This window comes from Phyllobates terribilis, unplaced genomic scaffold (assembly GCF_046119375.1).
Source record: "Phyllobates terribilis strain yellow unplaced genomic scaffold, ASM4611937v1 Scaffold_7__3_contigs__length_470593459, whole genome shotgun sequence".
In the NCBI taxonomy this organism is placed as follows: Eukaryota; Metazoa; Chordata; class Amphibia; order Anura; family Dendrobatidae; genus Phyllobates; species Phyllobates terribilis.
Genome location: NW_027362767.1, coordinates 203,909,289 through 203,934,718, shown reverse-complemented (window position 1 = coordinate 203,934,718; position 25,430 = coordinate 203,909,289). Strand labels below are relative to the sequence as shown.

Below are 25,430 nucleotides of genomic sequence, written 5' to 3'. Positions count from 1 at the left end.
TCCTCCTCCCCCGGTCACTGTACTTTTCTTAGATAGCTGCCTCCCGTAACTGATAGTCAAGGTTACAAAGCATTCCTGAATTGTAGTGTAAGGGAGAAAGAATCTGTGACGAATTGAGGTGTACTCTTCGTTTAACACAGAGACTGCTGTAAAGTCAAGGTTAGGAAACAGTGTATTGAGGTGTCTCTACACTGTCGGGTGGTACCGTGGTAGGAAAGGAGATAGATTGAGGTGTCTCTCTATCTCATCAGTGTATCGAGGTGTCTCTACACTGACGGGTGGTGACCTGTAGTCAGGGTGCCGTGGTGAGTCGCACTGTAAAGTCGCCATTCAAGGCTAGGAAAGGAGTTAGATTGAGGTGTCTCTCTATCTCATCAGTGTATTGAGGTGTGCTCTACACTGAGGAATGGCGACCTGTGGACTGCACCAGTGATCTGAGTCGCGACAGATCATTGCATTCTATAAGAAAATGTTGAGTATATTCAAATTTGAAAGATCTCGTAAGTTGCGGAATGCTGCTGTGGGAGTTAAGCCAATTAGTGGAGTTACGGGAAGGCAAGAAGGCAAGAAGAATGTTAGGAATTTGTAGAACATGATAAGCTTATGAATGTGTTACACAGAAGTTGGGAAAGTTGGGTGAGGATTTCTGCAAGCACATCTTAGAGTAGATGGTGCAGGGGGGAACAGAGAATGCCGAGCCTTTGCTCGGATACATGAAAGCTGCAGAATGTGATTTGTTATGTGACCCTAAATTGGCCGTAACCCCGTTGATGCCTCTTACTACACCTTTCCCTGCCCCCAAGAACAATCCCACCCCCACTCCCACCTCCTCCCTCCAACGGCCATCTTACTACACCTTTTCCTGCCTCCAAGAATAATCCCACTCCCACCTCCTCCCTCCCACGGCCATCTTACTACACCTCTTACTTGTTGTGGGAGGCCCGGAAAGCCCCAATCCAGCCTATATCCACTACTAGATCCGTCCGGTGCATATTACCAGCCACCAGCACAGGTGGAAAAGCCCGTAGTCCCAGAGTACCCATCTGAAACTAATGTGACACCCTCTGCTCCAGTCCACGATGCTGAGACGCTTCCCCTGTTTCCTATGGGAGTCACCCACAACCCTGGGGATATCCTCCTCAACTCCCCAGAATTTCAGGCCAGACTGCTCTCCTTCCGCCAACATACTGTTACTCAAGACGATACGGAGCCAGATGAGGGATGGGCTCAAGATACTCCAGCCCCCCCCCTCCTTTACCCCATATGTCTCCTATGGCATCCTCCACCCCATATCCATTACCCGTACTCCGGCCCTTGCTCCAAGCAACTGCTGAAAGAGCACCACCCCTCAGCCCCTCAGAAGTCTGGGACCCCTGCCGCTCCCGTAATCTAGTAGACCCATCAGGACGCCCTGTCACTGTCAATAGGCTATGGTGACATCCTTACACATCGGGTGGGGGCCATAGTCAACCCTGCAAACATCTGTATGAGCCATGCTGGAGGATTGGCTCGTAAAATTGCCCTTGCTGCTGGTTCTACTCTGGCTGCAGAATGCCAGGCTCACTTAGCCGAAAACGGAGAGCTTTCAAAAGGCCATGGTTTCCACAAAAGCAGGACCCCTTAGTACGTATGAATCCGGCCTAGAATACATGAAACAGTTAAAAGCCTGGGCTCAGGATCGCTTGTCAGATCAAGCTGGGTCTGTACAAGATGTTCAACAAAACCCTGATGAATCTGTGGAAAAATATGCTGCAAGACTCAGCATGCATTTTGAGGATCTCGGATACAGTCCTCACGTCAAGACGCAGGCCGCCCTGTTGGTTCAGGCCCTAGTAGATGGCCTACAAGACGCTCTCAGAGATGAAGTCCTGAGAGTACGGCCCGAGATTCGTTCTTCTTCTTTTAATGACGCAGTAAACATTGTCAAAGCTTTCCAAAAAGCCATGCTAAAAATGGAAAAGGATACTAAGCCAAAGAAGAAAACCGCTCCTGCCATGCTATATCAAGCTCAAGAAAGCTACCCACCCCCTGGCAACCAACATGGAATCAAGTGGGTAATGGTTAAAGGCACAGGTGATGATACTCCTCCCACATATAGAAGACAAGACAGAAGAGATGACAAGGGATCATCTAGAAACAGGAGACAATCTCGTGATTCTGAAGGACGAATGTTGTGTTGGGAGTGTGGTAGCCTTGACCACATCCTCAGAGACTGTCACTTTACAGGTGGACCATCAACCACTGGAGTTCCTGGTGGACACTGGGGCGGCCACATCTGTCATTTCCTCTGCACAGCTCCCTCCTTCTGTATCCCTATCACCGGATACCCTCACCTGTGTTGGGGTGGAAGGCCAACATATTTCCTCTCCACTCACAGTCCCTGTGTCTGCAGGACCGTTCACCGGAGTACTCACAAGATTCTTGGTCTCTGAAACTTGCCCTGTCAATCTGTTGGGAGCCGATCTCTTAGAGCGAATGAAGGCAACAATTACCTTCGGAAACCATGGTATGGAGCTTCTTTTGCGGGACCCTCATTCCGAACAAGGGACTGAAGACCGCTGTGTTCTTAAAGCCTTCCCTCTCATGATGATGACCATACAACCTCACTCTCTGTGGTCCAGTGGGCCAGAGGACGTCGGCCTCCTGCAGGTTCCCCCGGTCCGAGTACACCTCAAGCCTGGACACAGGTACCCACGGTTACCACAATACCCCCTCAAGGCTGCACAAGAACAAAGCTTGGGTACCCAAATCGCTTCCCTCCTGGAATCAGGAGTCCTTGTCAGATGTGTATCTCCATGCAATACACCCCTCTTTCCTGTAAAAAAAAGAAAACCGCTCCGGGAGAGTCTCCAAGATACCGGTTGGTTCAGGATCTCAGAGCCGTCAATGCAGCTACCATTTTAGAAACTCCAGTGGTACCCAACCCAAACACCCTTTTGTCTCAGGTGCCTCCAACGGCCACCTTGTTTACGGTGTTAGATCTGGCCAACGCCTTCTTCAGTATACCCTTACATGAAGATTCGTGGTTTCTTTTTGCCTTCACCTTTCAAGGAGCACAGTTTACATGAACCAGGACTCCGCAGAGCCCAGAACTCTCCTAACCAATTCACTCATTCTATGAAGTCTATTCTGGAGCCATGGGTTCAAGAGAACCCTCAGGTCACCCTTCTACAGTATGTGGATGATCTTTTACTATGCGGCACTGAAGAAAATTTGCCAGAGATGTCAGCATCCCTTCTCTGGTTTCTTCACTCAGCTAACTGTAAAGTCTCAAAAGGCAAAGTCCAATGGTGTCTGCCCAAGGTCATTTTCCTCGGACATTGTATTTCACAAGGTGCTAGACATCTGACTGAAGAAAGAAAGCAAGCCATCATGGATATCACCTTCCCAACCACCTATTCCGCTATGCAGACTTTCCTTGGCCTCATCACTTACTGCAGACAATGGATCCCTGATGCCTCAAAGCTCATGCAACCTCTGTACGACTGTCTCAGGGATGAAGGCTCAGTTTGATTTCATGCTGAAAATCCACGTGTTTCTCATCAACACAGACTATGTTTTGACCGCCTTAAACAGGCTGTTGTCTCTGCCCCGGCCTTGGGCTTACCAGACTATACTCAGCCATTTCACCTTTTTGTCTCGGAATCGGAAGGTCATGCCTCTGGAGTTCTAGCATAACGCTATGATCATAAGTATCGGCCTTTGGGCTACTACTCAGCCCGCCTGGACCCTGTCGCCCGAACTGCCCCCCCCGTGCCTTAAGGCGTTCCACGCTGCTCACATCCTCCTTGACAAGTCAGCTGACCAGATGTCTGACTATCAATCCTGCCACTTTGCCTCCACCTTCTAGGGGGGAAGGTGAAGAGGGTGAAGGTCCATTGGTGGAACCTCATGATTGTATAAAAATTTTGCAGGAAGAGACTTCTGCTCCAGAGAATATGGTGGCACATCCGCTCGCAGACCCTGCCTTGCACCTATGGACTGATGGATCCCGTTTCGCAGACCCTCAAGGGAGGTTCCACACGGGATATGCTGTCACAACAGACCTAACAGTCCTCAAGGCTGAAGCTCTACCACCATACATGTCTGCACAAGAAGCTGAACTTGTGGCTCTCACAGAGGCCTGCCACCTGGCAGCAGGAACAAAGGCGAATATGTATATACCGATTCCAGGTATGGACATGGAATTTGCAATGATTCTGGACTCTTGTGGAAGTCTAGAGGATTCATCACAGCTGCAGGTACACCAGTGAAACATGTCTCATGGATTAAGGCCCTAATGAAGGCCCTGGAACTATCCATTCAGGTTGCTGTTATCAAGGTCAAGGCTCATGGAAGACTAGAATCCAGGGAAGCCAGGGGCAACCACCTAGCTGACCAAGCAGCCAAGACTGCAGCAGTGGAGAATGTGTCATCAAAGTGGCAGGAAAAGGAAGAAGAGATGGGAGAGACCCTGCAAACCGTAGCTGTGACGCTCACTAGAGCAAGAGCCAAAGAACAGCCGGCGGAAGACCATACAAGTCCAGCGGAGACACGAATGGAATCCAGGGGGGTCAGGATGCCTGAAGAAAAATTGTGTGAGGAACAAAGGGAGACCCCCACTGAAGAAGTCAAGCAATGGAAAGCGGCAGGAGCCGTGCTGGCAGGTCGCAAAGATTCAAAGGTCAACTCGACTCTTTACCAAGTGGATGGGAAGCCTTGCTTGCCTAGACGCATATACTCAGCTGTGGCAGCATGGGCTCACGGGCCTACACACAGAGGAAAGAATCAAGCCTTGGCATGTATCAAGAAACTGTACTTTGCACCCGGAATCTCTTCCACTGTGACTGCGTACTCAAAATCCTGCTCTGTCTGCGCTACCTGCAACCCAACGTGTACGGCACGGGTCCCTCTCCAACACCTGGCTAAACCAGACTACCCTTGGCAGAGAATACAAGTCGACCATATCCAAATGTCTAAAGCAAGAAAATAGGAGTAGGTTTTGGTAGCCGTGGATATGTTCTCAGCCTGGCCCGAGGCCTACCCGGTTGTCAACATGACTGCTAAAGTCACAGCCAAGAAACTGATCACCGAAATTGCCTGCAGATTTGGAGTTCCCCAAATCATAGAATCGGATCAAGGACCAGCTTTCACAACAAATATCTACGAAGAACTCTGGAACATGTTGGGAACAGATTTGGGCCTCCACACTCCATACCATCCGGCCAGTTCAGGCAAAGTGGAAAGGATGAATTCCACACTCAAGACCCAGCTCTTGAAAATGACCCAAGATCATCCCCTCCCCTGGCCCGACCTACTCCCCATAGTATTGTATCATATCACACACACTTCTCAGGCCAAACATGGGCTGACTCCCTATAGAATTTTGTTTGGGACCCCACCCAAGATAGGAGAGATTAGGCCCCAAGAGTTGTCTGAAACACATGATAGAGTGGTAAAATTTGTGATTGCCTTGTCTAGAGAATTGACTAACACCCGCTCTCCAGTATCTGTTTCTCTCCCAGAATCTACAGGTGATGCAGTACATGATTTCATCCCAGGCGATCTAGTGTATGTGAAGAAGTTTGTCCGGAGAGACTGTCTCCAGCGGCGGTTCGAGGGACCGTACACTGTGCTTCTCACCACCCCGACGGCTCTGAAGCTTGAGGGCAAGAGCACCTGGATTCACGTCTCCCACTGCAAGAGAGACCGAACGAGTCTATAAAAGATGACTACCTTCTTCTATATCCTTTCCATATGCTTACTGTCTGTCCCAGGGTGGACAGCTACCACACAGGGGTAGATACCTCCTTTTTTTAAGTTGGTTGGGAGGGCTCAAGAGATTCTTCCAACAAGTTTGTCTAGTAATGGGAGGTCTACTAGTATTGGGCCTGGTGGTCCTGTGCTGCATAGTCCCCTTATACAGGAAAGCTATAACCAATGCTGTCCCAACCTCCGGGACCTTTCTGAATCAAGAGAAAATATAGAGAAATACACTTCTTTAAACAAGTCTAACCAGACCCCCCCCATAACAAAGTTCAATTGAAAGATTCAGTTTAGGATCAGTTGGGAGAACTCCATGTGTCATCCAGGATAGGGCTCGATTGTCTGGGGGCGTCCCATAAGGGGGCAGCTTCTAAGATGATTGGGTGAAGAAATCCACCTCCCCTCTCCCCACACATGGACAGTCTCAAAGGCCCCGAAGCAAGGGAAAGCTTAGTGTTTAGGGGGGAATGTCGGGGTAAAAGAGAATATATATTTGTAACTTTTATACTTTCGTAACTTTTAGACGCTTTTTTGCTAATGTACTAACCACCATTTTGTATCATATAACAATAAGCTTTCCTTGCTACGTAATTACTCAAATCGAAACTTAAACTAAGACATTTCCAGTGTTGCCAAGACATTTCAGAGAAACGAAACAAGATTATAAGCTGACGGCTGCAATATCTGCCCAGAGACTGAGATAAGGAGATGTGGACCAATCAGGAGTGGCCAGACATTGGACTTTCATGGTTTACCCCGCCCCGGACAACCCCTTTTCCCTCCCATTATGTAGTGTATTTAGATTTGTGCATGTAAAAATAAAGGCAGAACATTGCTGAGGACGTTGACTGTAGTAGTCTTCTGAGCATGCTCTGAGCTTGAACCAGCTTGTTGTCTGACTCATTCTTTGAATGGTTGACCCATGCTCATAGTTTGAATTTGGAGTGACTGGAGGACGAGTGGAATGTCATCACGACCCCCACAAGACGCTGTGTGGCGGAGATGGAAGCAGAAGGACGGCACTGCACTCACCTCTCCCACAGCTTCTATCACCATGGACCCAGGACATCTTCAGTGGGGGCGGCGCTGCTGTCACTCACAGCTTCAATCCCTGCCTTGTGATAACATCTTTTACACTGAGACGCTGTGCAGCGGAGATGGAAGCAGAATGCCGGCGCTGCACTCACCTCTCCCACAGCTTCTATCACTATAGATCCAGGACTTCTTCAGAGGGGAAGGCGATGAAAGAAACTGTGGTAAGTGACTGCAGAGCTAGCCCCTGATAACGTACTGTTCCAGGAGGGGCGATATGAGACTCCCCTCAAACAAAATGTCACAGGAATTGAAGTAAAAAAAACATTAAGGGTTTAGCTCTATAAGGAGAAGCGTAGGGTATTTTATAATAAAAAGCTAATTGCAAAAGTGGCTAAGGTGTAAAGATAGAAATTTATAAAGGACATTTTTGGTATTGGACCATCCCTTTAAGGATAAGAAGAGCATAAAAATGAAGTGGTTGTGTTGTAATGTTACTTTTCATACCTTTCTGTTCTGCAGTTCAAGTAGACATCGGACTCTGTATGACTGCACTGTTGGGAATAAAATAAGTAAATGAATAAAGAGGTGTAAGACATGTGGCGAAAAAGTGTCACAACCTAAAACACTTTCAATAGCTGAAAAAGGATTCAAAATTTCAGGGACCAGAAGTGGAAATCTATGAATCGCTGAAAGTCTCGAGATGCGAGAAGGATGGGACCACACTGAATGCATCAAATTTCATTGGATCAATAGTGACAATTTAGCAATCTAAATTAGTGCAGCTCCTTCTCTATCAGATAATGCCTATATTGATGCAACACATCATAGGTCATGAGGGTAAAACAGCAGACAAGTTCCAGGTGAGATCACCCCTTCACAGTTCTAAGTAAATGTAACTACACAACCACTGCGAAGAGAAGAAAAGAACCTGCCACTAAACCTTGTATAAGGATTTTTCATGTTTATTTTTAAGTTTTCTTGTCTCCTATGTATCCAACAGCTGAAATTTTTAGAAGTCACAATGGGCTGATTTCAAGAAACATAGTTGTAGTACCTTATTGAACACAGTGCTAGCGACTCAACAAGTAACAATTGTGTTGCAATAGTTAATTAAATACATACAGATTCATGAGAGTCATTTTCCCCTTACCATGCTCCTTTTTGGTTATCAGGTACAGCAGGTGACATATAATTGGGCACTGAAGGGATAAAGAAGGAAACAATAAAAAAACAAAAACTATTTCATGCATAACTTAATGCCAATCACAAGATGCTGACAATGACGGCATCATTACCTGACCTGCTTAAACTCTACCCTAATCGTGTGCAATCAATGATAGGAAGATGGTAAAAAGAATATAGTATATGTGTGTTTAATCGTGGGTTTAACAGACTGCAAGGGAGCGATCTGGGCATAAAATATATCTAACAAAAGAGAGCGCTGTGGACCTGAAAACCTGCAGCCAGCCCTGAAATATGAGCAGTGTGAATTGTGGATTTTCTTAAAAGGGATCTGAAGTACGATCAACCCTCCTGAGCCGTCTATAGGGGCATGTAGGTCATAGGAAGCTGAATAAAATTATTCCTTGATATCTGTGATTTTATGTTTTATACCAGACAAATCAACACTTTCCTTAATATGTACGTGAGCTGTTAAGACCTATGAGCCAAGCATAGATCTCCCTGAGAATCTGTCTCCAGAGCTTAGTATAAATGAAAGGTGGCTTTTAGACATGTAGATCATGAGATCAGCTTGTCAGTCATTACATGTCTCACACTGGTAAGCTTAAAAATAAATCTCTGGAGGCAGATCCTCAGAGAGATCTATGTCCGGCCCATAGATCTTAACACCTCATTTACATATTAAGAAAAAACGGAATTAGTCCATTATGTTTCCAAGTACCACACCTGGATGGATGCTATATCTTGTTTATTTTTAATTATTTTTTTTAATACATTTTAGGATGTACATTGCAATATACCAAGAAGGGAGGGAACTGAGCCGTCAGGATGGACTCCTGGAAACATAATTACCGGTAAGACTAATTCCGGTTTTCCATTACGTTCATCCTGACGGCACCATGGAGAATACCAATGTATGGCAACTCTAGGGAGGGACCACAGCCTGTAAAACTTTCCGGCCAAAACCTGATGACCTGAGACAACATCTAACTTATAATGTTTACAAAAGGTGCTTATGTTAGACCATGTGGCTGCAATACAGATTTGCTCCACGGAAGCCCCTGCTCTCTCTGCCCAAGAGATGGAGACTGCTCTGGTGGAATGGGCCTTCAATTCCATAGGGGGAGATCTATTTTCTGAAATATAAGCCCCCGAGATAGTATAAGTAATCCATCTGGCTATAGTCTGTTTTGAGGCTTTCTTCCCCCTATTCTTACCCCCATATTGGAGAAATAAATTTTGGTCCTGTGTCCATCCCTTAGTCGCCTGAAGGTAATTGATTACTCCAAGGAATGGAGAGACTGTTCCTTGGGGTTCCTAGGGTTTTGACAAAATGAGGGCAAAATTACTTGCTGATTAAGATTTTTGGTGGAGACAACCTTTGGTCTAAAGGCTGGGTTAAAGCTAAGAACTATACGGTCATCTAAGATACGAAGATAAGGATCCTGAATAGAGAGGGCCTGTATTTCCCCTATTCTCTCATTCTCTATTCGCCACTAGAAAAGCCGTTTTGAGGGACAGATTTGCAATAGAAATATCTTCTGCTGGCTCATATGGGTGTTTACATAGAGCATTAAGGACTAAATTTAGATTCCAGGGAGCAAAAGATTTCCTAATTCTGGGTCTTAGCCTCTGGATGGCTTTTAGGAATCTGACCACCCACGGATGAGATGCTAAGGGATAGTCAAAAAATACCGTTAGGGCCGAAACCTGAACCTTCAGCGTACTGGGTGTCCCCCTTATTAAATCCCGCCTGAAGGAAATCTAATATTTTAGGAATATTGGGGCGGGAAGAATCTATTTCTGCATTGCCACTCTCAGTACAGAACCTTCTCCAGATCTTCATATAGACTGCAGAGGTGACTGGTTTTCTGCTTGCCTGCGTCGTGGATATTACTTGGTCCAAGAGACCGCGAGCCTTTAGGATCTCCCTTTCAGGATCCAGGCTGAAAGCTGGAGTCTCTTCAGATCTTGATGAAACACCGGGCCCTGGTTGAGGAGGTCCTCTCTCAAAGGCAGAAGAATGGGTTCGTCCTGTGCCATCCTTCTCAGCAGGGAAAACCAACTCCTCTTCGGCCAGTAGGGTACTATTAGGAGGACTTCTGCTTGGTCCTCCTGAATCTTCCGAAGAGTCCGTGGTATTAATGCTATAGGGGGAAATGCATAGGCTGAACTCAAGCTCCAACTGTGATTCAAGGCATCCAGGCCCTCTGGTCTGTCTGCTGGATTTAGGGAAAAGAACCTCCTGACCTTTGCATTTTTCCTGGTTGCAAAAAGGTCTATTTGGGAAAATCCCCAACGGACACACAACTGCTGGAACACCTCGCTGTTTAGCTCCCATTCCGTTGGTAAGATCTTCTGTCTACTTAGATAGTCTACCGTTATGTTTTTGGTTCCTGCTAGATGGACCGCCGAAATGGACCAGATTGTTCTTTCCGCCCAGGAAAAAATCCTTGTGGCTAGGTCCTGGAGCGTTGGGTGCCTTGGGCTCCCCTGGTGCCGTAGGAAGGAAACTGCAGTCATGTTGTCTGACCAAATCTTCACGTGCTGATTCTTTAACCGAGCTTGGGTGCGCTTTAGCGACTCCCAGATCGCACGTAGCTCTCTGTAATTTGATGAGCATGCCTGGATATCTGTTGGCCAAGAACCCTGAAGAAATTCTCCTTGTAGGTGTGCTCCCCATCCTGACCTGCTTGCGCCGGTAGTAATGGTGACACAAGGGGATGTAATCCACGGGATCCCCTTCTTCAGATTTTGTGGTTTTAACCACCAAATTAGAGATCTCCTTACTCTTGGGGATAAGCAGATCTCTCTAAGGTTATCTGCCTTCTGTCCCAGGTGGATAAAACTGCTCTCTGGAGATCCGTTGAGTGGAATTGGCTCCAGCGGACACAGGGGATGCAAGATGTTAGGGAACACAGTACCCTCATAGCCGTCCTGATGGATTTCCGTCCTTTTAGAAATCCCTGTACTCTGTCTCTTCCCACCCTCTGCTTCTCTTCTGGCAAGACAGATATTCTTGCTTTGGAGTCCAGAAGTAGCCCCAAAAATATCATCCTGGTTCCCGACATCAAATTTGATTTTTCCAAGTTGATAATCCAGCCTAGGTCCAGAAGAGTCATGGCGGTTATGTTCAGGTGACTCCGAAGTTCTTCTGAGCTGGCTATCAGAAGAAAGTCGTCCAGATAGGGTACTATGTTGATGTCCTTTTCCCTCAGGAAGGCAACAACCTCTGAAATCAGCTTCATGAAGACTCTTGGCGCTGACGCTAGGCCAAAAAAAAGGAAGGCACTGAAACTGAAAGTGGTAAGTTCTTCCCTGAACCCTTACTGCAAAACGGAGGAATTTTTGAGCAAGGGGGTGAATGGGAACATGGTAATACGCATTCTTTAAGTCTATTGTACACATGAAAGCATCTTTGTCTATTAACGGGATAGTTGTCTTTATCGACTCTATTCTGAAACGCTTGTACCTTATCCAGTGGTTCAGGGGTTTTAAATTTGCACTATGACTCCCAAATCCAGGAGGTCCTGAACCTCTGTTTGCATAGGACCATTTAAAGAATGGGAGTGGGGGTCTGTTAAACTGAACCTTTCAGGTGGCGGTTGAATAAATTCTAGGGAATAACCCTGGGAAATTATTTTTAGAACACATGGGTCCCGAGTTACCCTTGCCCAACTTCTGGCGAAGTAACTGAGACGCCCCCCCCCCCCCCCCCAGGTTCATGGTGGCATTGCCTATTGGACTCAGCACTGGAACCAAAGAGAGGGGCTCTACCTCTACGCCCTTTAGAGTAGCTCCATCTACCAGTTTATCCCTTCTCGGATACTCCTGTCTCTGGGGCGGGCGGGATTTCTGAAAGGGCAGAAATCTTTTAGGGTTTTCCTCAGGAAATCCCTTTTTCTTATCGGAAGCCTTTTCCAAGATATCATCTAGGAATGGCCCGAATACCCTTAACCGGTTCAGGACCGCCCACTGTACATAAACGTCGGCGCTGCCGGGGCTCTGTGCAGCGCCGACGTTTAAAAACGGTGGGTGGTCCCGCAGCCCTCAGGACCCCCAAGGTCCTGCAAGCGCTGCGGTTCGGGTGCAGAGCGATAGCTCTGGCAGGGGACATCATCGGGACCTGATTGGATCAGGTCCCAATGATGTTAACCCTTTCCTATCTTCTATATACCGCAATCTATAGTGATCGCGGCATATAGAAGATAGTGAGAGAAGAGGGGGTCGTCAACTTACCTCTCCGACGGCCTCCTGATGCCTTCCAGGACCTGCCGTTGTTATGGCAGTGGGAGGTCACATGACCGCCTCCAGATCTGCCATATATGGTGTCCTGCTAGGCTCAGCCTGCAGCTGAACTCTAGCAGGAGACAGACAGTGTAAAACTGTCAGCAAAGATCTCATCCAATGCAATACATGTCTATTACATTGCATGAGATCAGTGATTAGAAAAATAAAAATTAATGTCCCATACAGGGACTAAGTAAAAATGTAAAAAAAAAGTCAAAAAAATGTTTTCAAACTGTTAAAAAAAAATAAATCACAAAATAAAAATAAATAAAATATTAAACCAATAAATCTGTATATTTATGCAAAAACAAAAAAAAGTATTTGGTATCGCCGCGTCCGAAACAACCCGATCTATAAAACTGTCACACTAATTAACTCCTTCTGTGCACACCGTAATAAAAATAAATAAAAAACGGAGCAAAAAACTATGCTTTTTCATCATATCGCCAAACAAAAAGTGGGAAAAAATGCGATCAAAAAGCAAATAAAAATGGTACCGCTGAAAATGTCATCTTGTTCCACAAAAAAAAAGCCGCCATACAGCTCCATAAGCCAAAAAATAAAAAAGTTATAGCTCTCAGAATAAAGCGATGCAAAAAAAATATTTTTTCTATAAAATTGTTTTATTGTGTAAAAGCACCAAAACATAAAAAAAATATACAGTAAGTGTAGTATCGCTGGAAACGTACTGACCTGAAGAATAACGCTGCCTGATCACTTTTACCACACGCAGAACGGCATAAAAAAAAAACTCAATAAACAATTCCTGAATTGTTGGTTTTTGTTAATTTTACCTCCCAAAAAACGGATTAGAAAGCGATCAAAAAATGTCACGTACCCAAAAATGGTACCAATAAAAATGTCAACTCGTCCCGCAAAAAACAAGCCGTCACATGACTCTGTCGGCCGAAATATGGAAAAATTATAGCTCTCAAAATATGGCGATGCAAAAACTAGATTTTGCAAAAAAAAGCGTCTCTTAGTGTGTGACAGCTGTCAATCATAAAAACCCGATATAAATCTGGTATCTCTGTAATCGCACCGACCCGAAGAATAAAGTAATCTCATCACTTATACCGCATGAGGAACGGCGTAAAAAATAAATAAAACCAATTCTTCATCTGCTACTGATTTGTTTATTATGTCTCGCAAAGATCGCAGTAAGGCTCTGCTCACATTTATCCTGCGCTCTGCGCTGAGCACTTACACCAGAGTTTCCGTGTAAATCTCTGAAACACGTGATTCAGCCGGAACCCATGACGGAAGATTCCCTGTAATGAGGCAGATATAGGCCACTGTGGACGCCGTCCCCCACGGTGTCATTTGTTTTAGGCGTGCATAAAAGTGCGGTTGGCCACAGTTTTGTGCACTTCTGAAAAAAAGGACACCGCTAAACAGAGGCCAGACGGAGTCCAGAGTAACTCTGCTGCCTCATTACAGTGAATGGATCCCGCAGGGGTTTCATCTGAATTACATCACTTGGAAATTTAGATGGAAACCCCGATGTAAGTGCTCAGCCTCGAGCGCCGGATAAATGTTACGTAAAATGTTCCCAATAAAAGCTTCAACTCAGTCCTCAAAAAAAGCTAGTCCCCACTCAGGTCCGTCATCTGTTAAAAATATAAGGGACTTCCAAGTTACTGGTAGCAGAAAGGCTCTGGAAAAGCAAAATGGCCCTTGCCCCCCAAAAGAAATTCAGAAAATTTTGTGCTCCCAAATCCAAATGCCTATTCTACAATAATTTGTTCTCCAATTGTCAAATAGCGCTCCGTCCCCCCCAGATCTCGCCGTATGGCTGAGCGGTACGATACAGCCACATATGGGGTATTGCCACTTTTAGAAGAAATTGTGTGACACATTTCGGCACCATTTTTACCCATTGCCCTGTGTGAAAATGTCAAATCTGAGGGTAAAACATTTTTTTGTGGTAAAAATATAATTATGTTTTCTTCACTGCCCAATGGTATAAATTTAAAAATTAAAAAATACTCACTACTTCCCTAGATGAATTCCTTGAGAGGTGTAGTTTACAAAATGGGGTCACTTGTGGGGGTTTCTGCTGTTTCGGCATGTCAGCGACTCTTCAAATGTGACATGGTGTCTGCAACCTATCCCAGCCAACATAGCGCTCCTTTCTCTTCCGAACCCTGCCGTACACCAAAGCAGTGGTTTTCCCCCACATATGGGGTATCGGCGTACTCAGGAGAAATTGTACAACAAATTTCATGGTGCAATTTCTCCTATTACCCTTATGATAATGCAAAATTAGGGAATGAAATACGTTTTTTGTGGGAAAAATGTGAACATTTTATTTTTACAGCTCAATATTATAAAGTTCTGTGAAGCACCTTGGGGTTCAAGGTGCTCACCACACATCTAGATAAGTTCCCTAAGGGGTCTAGTTTCCAAAATGGTGTCACTTGTGGGGGGTTTCCACTGTTTAGGCACATCAGGGGCTCCCCAAATGCAACATGGTGTCCGCTAATTATTCAAGCAAATTTTACATTCAAAAAGTCAAATGGCGCTCCTTCCCTTCCGAACCCTGCAGTGCGCCCAAACAGTGGTTTTCCCTCACATATGGGGTATCAGCGCGCTCAAGAGAAATTGCACAACAAATTGTGTATTCCAGTTTTTCCAGTTACCCTTGTGAAAATTAAAAAAATTGGGTCTAAAGTAACATTTTTGTGAAAAAAAAAAGTTTTCTTCCACATTCCAAAAATTCCCGTGAAACACCTGAAGGGTTAATAAACTTCTTGAATGTGGTTTTGAGCACCTTGAGGGGTGCAGTTCTTAGAATGGTGTCACTTTTGGGTATTTTCTGTCATAAAGACCCCTCAAAGTCACTTCAAATAAGATGTGGTCCCTAAAAAAATGTTTTTGTAAATTTTGTTGGAAAAATGAGAAATCGCTGGTCAACTTTTAACCCTTATAACTTCCTAACAAAAAAAAAATTTTGGTTCCAAAATTGTGCTGATGTAAAGTAGACATGTGGGAAATGTTATTTATTAACTATTTTGTGTGACATATCTCTCTGATTTAAGGGCATCTAAATTCACAATTTGAAAATTGCTAAATTTTCGCCAAATTTCCGATTTTTTCACAAATAAACGCAAGTGATATCGAATAAATTTTACCACTATCATGAAGTACAATATGTCATGAAGAAGCAATCTCAGAATCCGTTGAAGCGTTCCAGAGTAATTACTTCATAAAGTGACAGTGGTCAGAATTGAAAAAATTGGCCCGGTCACGAAGGCAAAAACAGGCTCTGGTGCGAAGTGGTTAAACCTGAAAATGGGATGGCACATAATTTATTTTTAGACTGAACATCCCCCGACCACGTCTTCATCCAGATAGCCCTCCGGGCTGCATTAGACAAAGAGTTGTTGTGGGCCGTAAACCTGACTGACTCGGCGGAAGCATCCGCCATAAACCCCGCGGCCAATTTTAACAATGGTAGAGAATCTATTATATCCTCTCTAGGAGTCTTATTTCTGATATGATCCTCCAGTTGGTAGATCCACAGATACATGGATCTCGCTACTGAAGTGGCAGCTATGTTTGCCTTCATTGTTGCCGCCGACGCTTCCCAGGCTCTTTTAAGTAGTCCGTCCGCCTTCCGATCCATCGGGTCTTTTAGACTTGATGAATCCTCAACGGAAATGGATGTCATCTTGGCTACCTTAGCCACCGGAAAATCAATTTTTTGAATCTTATCCAAAATTCTGATGTTCTCTGGTTCAAAGGGGAGTCGGAGCCTGAAATCTCGGGGCACCACCAGCCTTTTTCCTGCTTCTTCCCATTTCTCCAGGATCATCTCCCGGATATGGTGGTTTACAGGAAAGACTCTATGTCTCTGAACCCACAATCCGCCATACATCTCGTCCTGTACCGACTGATCCTTCTGGGTTTCTTCAACCTGCATGGTACTTCTTACAGCCTTCAGGAGTTTATCCGTATATTCTGACGAAAACAACTATCTTTTCCCTATCTCCGGAGTATCTGACACCACCTCCCCTTCTTCCTCTGGATCCGAGGAAGGGGCCAGAACATCTTCAGAACTTGCTTCCATCTCCCACCTGGGTCGTTTGACGCGGGGACCTGGCTGAGTTGTAGGAGCGGGAATTAGGCTGGAAACTGAAGCCTGCACCTCCTCTCTAATCATGGATCTCATCTCGGTTAGAAGGGTAGATCTTTCTTCCCTAACGATCTTTGAGGTGCAGGTTGTACATAGAGGCTTGCCGGAGTCGCCAAGCTTCTTATTACATATGGCACATCTCCTAGGCTTCCCTGATCCTTTCTCCTTAGATGGGGTAGGTGTTGCCATGTCCTAATATCAATAAGGGGTAATTAGTCTCTATACTGATACTCCCCCCTCCTCCAGCCCCCTCATATGCTGTGTTTTTACTCACAGATACCGGGGACTGCTCCTTTGGGGCCTCAGACCTAGCTGTATCCGCCATGGTGCAGCTTTCTGGGATCTTTTTTCCCCCCTTTACGGACCCCAGGTAGCTTTTATCCTACCTTGGTCCTCATGTCTCCAAACTGCCTTGCGTTCCACCCTGGAACGCACGCCGGGACCGTAAGAAGATGGTGCCGTCACCGGAAGTGCGCCTAACTTCCGCCGGCCGCTCTGTGCATATGAGCGGCGTCCCCGGCCGGTGCGAGCCGAGAGCCCCCACTCCGGGGGAAGCGGCTCGAGACCCCCAGAGCTCCTCCGGGCTTCTTCACAGGGGAAGAAGAGGCCGGAGCCCCCCGATCCTCCTGGGCCCAAGTGAGTTTTCTTTTTTCCTGCGCTCTCCTCTCACACATCTGTCCTTTACAGGGACAGGAAAAACACTGAGGAGAGGGTGGTGGGAGGGGCTTTTAACCTCTCGCATTTCCTGTAAAGAATAGGAAGGACGATCTCCATAGTGCCGTCAGGATGGACGTAATGGAAAATGTGGATTTCTCTGAAATAAAACATCACGATTAAGGAATCATTTTGTACATCTTCCTATGACTTCCATATCTGTAGACGACTTAGGAGGGTTGATCCTACTGACAGATTTTCTTTAAACCTAATTTACATGTATTGCAATGTATGTGACTTGTGCACAGTCTAGAAGATACAGGGCTAGGGCTAACATGGAAGCTGGTCTTCATTTCCACTGAAGTTAAATGACTTTTCTTGGCACACAAATTATGACAGCACTGTAAAGCCCATCAGAAATTAACACATTTCAGAATTTACTTGCTGCTCATATTCTGCTTTGTTCCCACTTTAGTTCATTCAAATGGCAGAGAGCAGAGATTTCCTGTGTGAGCTTTGGTTGTGAGCTCTGAACGGTGATGCCGTGGGGGCTGTGGCCTGTAATCCTCAGCGAGTTTACAGTGACTGGGGATGTGCACAGGGAGAGACCGTACACTGCAGGCTCCACACAGAGCAAGGAAACCTAACAGCTTCTGACTTTATCCAGAGGGCATGGTGCAGGGTGTGCCAAATTTCATTAGAATAAATGACGAGCTTAAAAAAATGAGAATAAAAGTAACAAGAATGATTGGGGACTCATTACAGGGACAGGCAGATTGGTTTTTTTTTTGTACCTGGAAAACCCCTTTAAAAGGAATGTGCACATGTTAAGTATTTGCAAAAGAAATTTCTGCACCAAAACAGCTGCATCAAAATGCTGCAATTTACAGTACCAGCAAAATGAATGAGCTTTCTGAAATCTCATGCACATGCTGCTGATTTTTTCTTTGGGGTTTTATATTTGCAGCATGTAATTTCTTTCAGAGTTTTTCACCCATTCAAATGAATGCAATAAAAACGTGTGAATTTCATGTAGCGTTTTTCGTGCATAAATTTCTGCTGCAAATACTAAACGTGTGCACACAGCCCAAGTCTGATTTATATATACATACAGGTTATAAACATCACAGGAAAGGGATTTTACAGTTACAGTACTACCTACCCCATGAGGTAGTAATTGCAGTGCCAATGGTACAATTTAATAAAGGGGCTGGATGCTAACACAGAGTTTGGATAGTTAGCAATGTAGGATATATAATGGGTAGAGGGGGATTTCTAACTGTCAAATGGTTTAGATTTGGGTTTTAACAATTTCTGAGATATAGCAATATGACCTAGAAGATGGCAAAATGAGCAGCTGATCATGGCAATCAATCAGATTCTATTTCTCATTATTGAAAGGTTTGTCTGAAAAAATAAGTTGCAGCTAGTCCACTTTTTAAGTTTTGATCCAGTTTAATGAACTAGAGTGAGAGAGGGGGTAATGAAGTATCCTACCAACTTGTCATCCGGTAGAAAACAGAAGAAAAAGTTGTAAAGTATGGAGAGGATATCCTTGCATGGAATAAGATCAAACACGGAGATCAGCCAGCGAATAAACAGGAACTGAAAGCGGAAAAACAAAAGAACTTTAGGCTGAAAAACAACTTACACTGTCAAACAGAATTTACAGAGCGGGGTCTTATTCAGATGACCATTTAGTGGCCGTACTTTGCTGATAGATGGTGTATATGACATTGGTAGGTCAGGTCACAAATCCTATGGTCACACGGACCAGAAAATATGGTTGTTCTAAGGTCATGAGAATGAGGCGCATGATAGAAATAACTTTTCAAACAGATAATGAAAATGTTATAATAATAATAATTTTTATTTATATAGCGCCAACATATTCCGCAGCGCTTTGGGGCTGATTTACTAAGTTATATGTGCCAGAAATTTACTTCGTTTTCAAACATGTGTGCCAAGAGGGCCTGGTCTTAAATGGAAGGAGACCGACGAAAAACAAGTAGATGGGAACCGGCACTGAACTGCTTAGGCCACGCCCAGGGTGCACTGATTACCTCATTAGCCAACTAGAGTAAAAAATGATTTCTGGCAAATGCAGCAACAGCTTTAAAAATTAAAGGTATATTTTGCTTTTATTGGGCGTATGTCCCCTAAAAGGTGATGTGCTTGCTTTGATCGACTGTTCTTTTGTGCTGAGAGACTCCCTTTATAGTTAGGTAAAAAACAGGGACTGAAAAGAAAAAAAAGTCCACTAGCTTCCTTGTACATTTAACGGTATTCCCAGAAATAATAAAAAGTCAATGACTGACCTGAGTGCTGGGGGTACTTCGTCTAGTACAGAATAGAGACACAGCCACAGTAACACTGTCCTGGTGCAGCTCTGTAGCAGGAATCAGGCACTTTAGGATTCGCTGATTCACACTGTCCACTTGTGGAACAAAAGCAATAAAAGGTATTACTTACAAGTATGCGAGTAAGAAAACTAGTAACGGGAGCTGCAGCCAATGTCCCTTACCAAGGTTGGCACTTAGAGCCTGTCTGAGCAGAATATCCACACCCTCCGCCGGGACCCCACGTGTCAGGCCGACTGTCTCTATGGTGGTGAGATGTCGGATGAGAAGACTGTTGCCCCTCAATGGTACCCTGGAGGTAACTATGGGAACAGTAATGGAAATAGGTTATAGTACAAGACTACTGATAAAATCACATTACTGGGAGGTGAGAACATGTGCACCTACTTTGCTTGAAGTAATGGAGCGCCTCCTCCATCTTCTGTGGGTGCTCGGATACTGTTTCGCTTACTTTCTACGTTGTGGTCTCCATTTTAGAGTCTTTACGCAAGCTGTCAAATTAACAAGATATTCCACGATATAAACGTAAATGATAAGAACATCTCAGTATTCAGTGTACTTGGTACAAGAATCCAATATTTATACATAAACGGAACAATTCACAGATAATACTTTGGCTGAATGATAATAAGTATATTTAGAGTGCGCGCTCCAGGCAGTGCGCGCGTCGTTTTCCACACGCTTGAATTGCAAAATTTGAGTGGTGGCCAAACAATAGACTTAAACGTAGACCTAAGTGTAGGGACTGGTACATCTTAATCTTAAAGGGGGGCTGTCCACTAATTGAACAAACCTTTTGCAATTACTATACCATTTTGGGGTGGGGGAGGTTGGAATTTACAGCACCAAGATTGGCCTAATGAAAATGTACGCAGCAACGCGGCAACAGGTGACATACTGTACATTTTTGGCGCTGGTTCATCAGTGCATGTTTTTAGTGAAAGGTTAACAAGCCTCAGCAGTCTCCTAGGATTGAGGTGACAGCAGCACGGTGAGAGGAGACCGAGGTGACAGCAGCACGGTGAGAGGAGACCGAGGTGACAGCAGCACGGTGAGAGGAGACCGAGGTGACAGCAGCACGGTGAGAGGAGACCGAGGTGACAGCAGCACGGTGAGAGGAGACCGAGGTGACAGCAGCACGGTGAGAGGAGACCGAGGTGACAGCAGCACGGTGAGAGGAGACCGAGGTGACAGCAGCACGGTGAGAGGAGACCGAGGTGACAGCAGCACGGTGAGAGGAGACCGAGGTGACAGCAGCACGGTGAGAGGAGACCGAGGTGACAGCAGCACGGTGAGAGGAGACCGAGGTGACAGCAGCACGGTGAGAGGAGACCGAGGTGACAGCAGCACGGTGAGAGGAGACCGAGGTGACAGCAGCACGGTGAGAGGAGACCGAGGTGACAGCAGCACGGTGAGAGGAGACCGAGGTGACAGCAGCACGGTGAGAGGAGACCGAGGTGACAGCAGCACGGTGAGAGGAGACCGAGGTGACAGCAGCACGGTGAGAGGAGACCGAGGTGACAGCAGCACGGTGAGAGGAGACCGAGGTGACAGCAGCACGGTGAGAGGAGACCGAGGTGACAGCAGCACGGTGAGAGGAGACCGAGGTGACAGCAGCACGGTGAGAGGAGACCGAGGTGACAGCAGCACGGTGAGAGGAGACCGAGGTGACAGCAGCACGGTGAGAGGAGACCGAGGTGACAGCAGCACGGTGAGAGGAGACCGAGGTGACAGCAGCACGGTGAGAGGAGACCGAGGTGACAGCAGCACGGTGAGAGGAGACCGAGGTGACAGCAGCACGGTGAGAGGAGACCGAGGTGACAGCAGCACGGTGAGAGGAGACCGAGGTGACAGCAGCACGGTGAGAGGAGACCGAGGTGACAGCAGCACGGTGAGAGGAGACCGAGGTGACAGCAGCACGGTGAGAGGAGACCGAGGTGACAGCAGCACGGTGAGAGGAGACCGAGGTGACAGCAGCACGGTGAGAGGAGACCGAGGTGACAGCAGCACGGTGAGAGGAGACCGAGGTGACAGCAGCACGGTGAGAGGAGACCGAGGTGACAGCAGCACGGTGAGAGGAGACCGAGGTGACAGCAGCACGGTGAGAGGAGACCGAGGTGACAGCAGCACGGTGAGAGGAGACCGAGGTGACAGCAGCACGGTGAGAGGAGACTGAGGTGACAGCAGCACGGTGAGAGGAGACTGAGGTGACAGCAGCACGGTAAGAGGAGACTGAGGTGACAGCAGCACAGTGAGAGGAGAATGAGGTGACAGCAGCACGGTGAGAGGAGAATGAGGTGACAGCAGCACGGTGAGAGGAGATTGAGGTGACAGCAGCATGGTTGATTATGGTGGTGCAGCAGAACTGGTTTGCAGAGAGGATGACAAGGAATCCTGCTGCATGGGGAGTAAAGGTTGTGGACAGTGAAGAGATGAAGAGGATGGACAGGAGAGGGACTAAAGGTGCACAGTAGTTCAAATCAAGCAAAAGAAAAGTCCCCCCTGCACTTCCCGTGATCAGTCTCTATTACTAGAGGTAAAGCTAAGAACACCTAGTGAATGGCATCTTTACAGAAGTAAGGCTATGTTCACATGCAGCATTTTTTCTGGAGTCAAAACGCAGTTTTTGCTGTTTGTTAGCAGTGTTTTTGGTGTGAATTATATGAGGGATTTGTATACAGTACATGTTTACTAAGGTTAGTTTTATTCACACCTTATGCTGTGTTTTTCAGCATTTTTGCACTCTCAGTGCTTTCCATGGGTGAAATAATGCTGCAAAATCGCTGAAATAATTGACACAGCAGAATTTTAAAAAAAATTGCCGTTCTCACATTCTGTCAGGAAAAAAAAACAAGCGTGTGCATGAGATTTCTGGCATCTCATAGCTTGTGCTGGTACTCTGAAATGCAGCTTATTTGCATAAAAAAACAGTTCAAAGATCCTCGGTGTGAACATAGCAACATTTTCTGTAAATAAAGTGATGTACAATTTTGCCGTTTAGTACACTGGCTAACAAGTGGAGCTAAGTCTATTGAAACGACAGTGATCATATACAATACATTGTATACTATAAATACATTGTACAGTTTCATAGATATTGTGCTGGTGTTTGGTCAGGGTCTGAACCGCAATTTTAAAATTTAGCAGCAAATCATTCATAATAATGTAAATATGCAGTTTGCTGCTAACTTTGGTTTATATGTCCATTTTTACCATACATTTTTCAGGTATGAAAAAAAAAAAAAAAAATGATCACCATGAATAGCACCTGTATGCTGCCTATTCTTTTTACAGACCCACTGATTTTGGCGCAGTCAGCTGCCTTTAATGTAATGATTATGGGGCCTTAATGGTATATTCAGACACTGCAGTTGAGGTGTGATTAAACAACATCTGAAAGACCTCAAGCGGGTGCTTGCAGTTTCTACACATAAAATAAATGTGTATTGCCTGGAAAAGAAAAAAAAAAACGAAAAATTACAACTGCAGCAAAATTTAGCAAGAGTCACATGCATTTTCCTGCACCTCCATGTAGAGCTGTAACCTTGTCCTGTGTCCCGGTGTACAGAGCAGTAGAGGAGGCATCCACCCTTATCTGGTGGTCTGACATAGGGTTACATGAGGCAAATTAACCTCTTCGTAAACCAGAAATTTAATGGTTCGCCGGACCCCACCAATCCGATCTAAGGCTAAGTCAATATAAAAGTAGTCGAACGACGATTTAAAAAGCATATAGCAGTGAGAACGTCCGCCATTGTGATTAACTACATATCTGGGGGTAAATGTACAGCTACAGAGAAGATAGCAGCAACTGTACACTGAAGAGCACTGTAACATAAGTGGAGGACGGTATTATACAGGTGGAGTACAATACAGTATAATATAAGTGATGTAAAGTAAGCGCAGTACAGTATAATATAAGTGGAGTACAAGTACACTATAATATAAGGGGTAAGAGCCTAATCACAAGGAGATATATAGCCATAGTTATACAAATAATAAGCTTTATTAAATCATTACAAAAAGGTCAGATCAAGATTAAAAACACTCAAAGTGAGAACACGGAGGAGGAGACGAAACAGCAGCAGATGAAGTCGTATATATTGTCCACTTAGCACATTTTCTTTGGTATACATACTCCAAATATCATAGAGAATCACATCTGCTACACACTAAGTGAACAATATATACAATTTTGGATGCTTTCAGGCTATGTGCCCACGATGCAGAAATGCTCAGGATTTTTTCCTGAGCGTTTCTGCATCTCCCTGGCAGAAAAAAACGCATGCGGATTGTGCGTGCGGACTGTGCATGCGTTTTTCCTGCCAGGGACATGCGGATGTGAAGCGTTCTTCAATTGCAATTCCGCATGCGGGTTGACAAGCGATTTTAGCATCACTTGGAAAGTGCTTGACAACTTGGTCACACAATATAAATCCATGCAACCGGCATGGATTTATATAGTGTGACCATAAAAGAATGGTAAAAAATAAATCTATACTTACCTTCCGATGGCCCCCGGAGTCTTGCTTCGCTCCGTCCTGGCTGCCGGCAGATCGCAGTACACTACACTGAAGGACCTGCCGTCACATGACTATGATGTCAGCGCAGGTCCTTCAGGCCACCGCGATCTGCTGGCAAGTGAAGACAAGAGCACCGCGGGCCATCAGAAGGTAAATATAATATTTATTTTTTATTTATTCTTTTTTTACAGTTTCTATTGTACCCAGGTCTGGAGGAGAGTCTCCTGTCCTCTAGACCTGGGTACCATCCGCACATTGGAACGCATGGATTCCGCATCTACATATATAGTGATGCAGGATCCAAGCATTCCAATGCAAGTCAATGGCGGCGAAGACGCAGCACTTCCGCAAAATAATTGGTAGTGCTGCGTTTTTTTTCGCAATGATAATCCGCAGCGGAAATTCCTCATACTGCTTTTTTGTCCACGTTCGTCAGTCCCATCAGGGCTTACGTCCAAACTCCTCACAAAACGGGATTTAGTTGTATGTGCTGACTAATGGTGCCGATAGAGAGGGTGCACTCTGCTGCGCCTCACTTTCGGGTGAGTACGCATGCTTGAGGCTGACACCGAGACACAGTCTACTTACTACATCTTGGTGTTTGCCTCCAGCAGGCGTACACGCCCGAAAATGAGGCACAGCAGAGTGCACATTCGCTCTACCGGCACCATTATAGTCTATGGCCCCATTGGCACATGCATCCAAATCCCGTTTTGCGGGGGTGGGGCGAGTTCGGATGTAAGCCCAACATGAACAAAACTGCTATACTCACTGAGTGTTTTTAGCCCCTTATCCAGGGCTGTGGAGTCGGTGCCAATTTTGGTGGAGTCAGAGTCGGTATAAAATGGACCGACTCCAACGCCTAAAATATATAATAAATTGGGTACAGTAGTTCAATGTAGTTTGTGGTGAATATTTTTTCATTAGAATTTGGGAAAGTTATGAAATGTCCTATAAATGTCTGTCCTATTCCTGATCTGAGGGTCTGGACTTTTAGCTGAGATGAATCTGTGCTGCAGTAAATTTATCACTTACACATGAGCCATGTATGAGGGGGTCGGAGTCGTGGGAATTGTGGAGTTAGAGTCGGAGGTTTGGCTTACCGACTCCACAGCCCTGCCCTTAACGACTACCAATACACATAGAAACAGCGGCCATTAAGGGGCAATATTTCCTCATCGTTGTTTTAAAACAGCAATTGCAACCTAAATTCCCGCGGGTGACAGCTGACACCCTGCAGGATCAGCCTGGCCGGTTTTGGAGCCGATTAACCCCTTCAATACCGTGGTATCAAAGTGGTTAAAAGATCCCCTATAGCAGGATAGAACCTCCTGCGATTATAATTGCGGGTGCCGATAGTTGCCATGGTACTCTAAGGTCATCTAATGACCCCAGGATACGGTGGCCTGTGAGATCTAGATATAAGCAGCGTCTCACAGGAAGTCATCAATCAGAGTAAAAATTATACATGTACCACAGTGGGACTTGATAAAAAATAAAAAG

At 45.5% G+C, this 25,430-nt stretch overlaps 1 protein-coding gene across 12 annotated transcripts in view; it reads right to left on the bottom strand.

Moving 5' to 3' along the window:
* The window catches only part of CENPI (centromere protein I), a 154,276-nt gene that overhangs the window by 112,571 nt on the left and 16,275 nt on the right, over positions 1 to 25,430 (bottom strand). For 7 of the 12 annotated variants that reach the window (XM_073639685.1, XM_073639691.1, XM_073639686.1 and 4 more), the window contains 6 exons: positions 19,792 to 19,895; positions 19,569 to 19,706; positions 19,363 to 19,481; positions 18,542 to 18,649; positions 7,931 to 7,979; positions 7,285 to 7,331 (listed from right to left, as the gene is read on the bottom strand). In XM_073639685.1, the coding sequence (XP_073495786.1) occupies positions 7,285 to 7,331; positions 7,931 to 7,979; positions 18,542 to 18,649; positions 19,363 to 19,481; positions 19,569 to 19,706; positions 19,792 to 19,822 (492 nt within the window). In that variant the 5' untranslated portion in view covers positions 19,823 to 19,895. Of the gene's footprint in view, positions 1 to 7,284; positions 7,332 to 7,930; positions 7,980 to 18,541; positions 18,650 to 19,362; positions 19,482 to 19,568; positions 19,707 to 19,791; positions 19,896 to 22,660; positions 22,855 to 25,430 lie in introns of all 12 variants that reach the window. The other 5 variants (XM_073639683.1, XM_073639687.1, XM_073639689.1 and 2 more) reach the window with 3 other exon arrangements.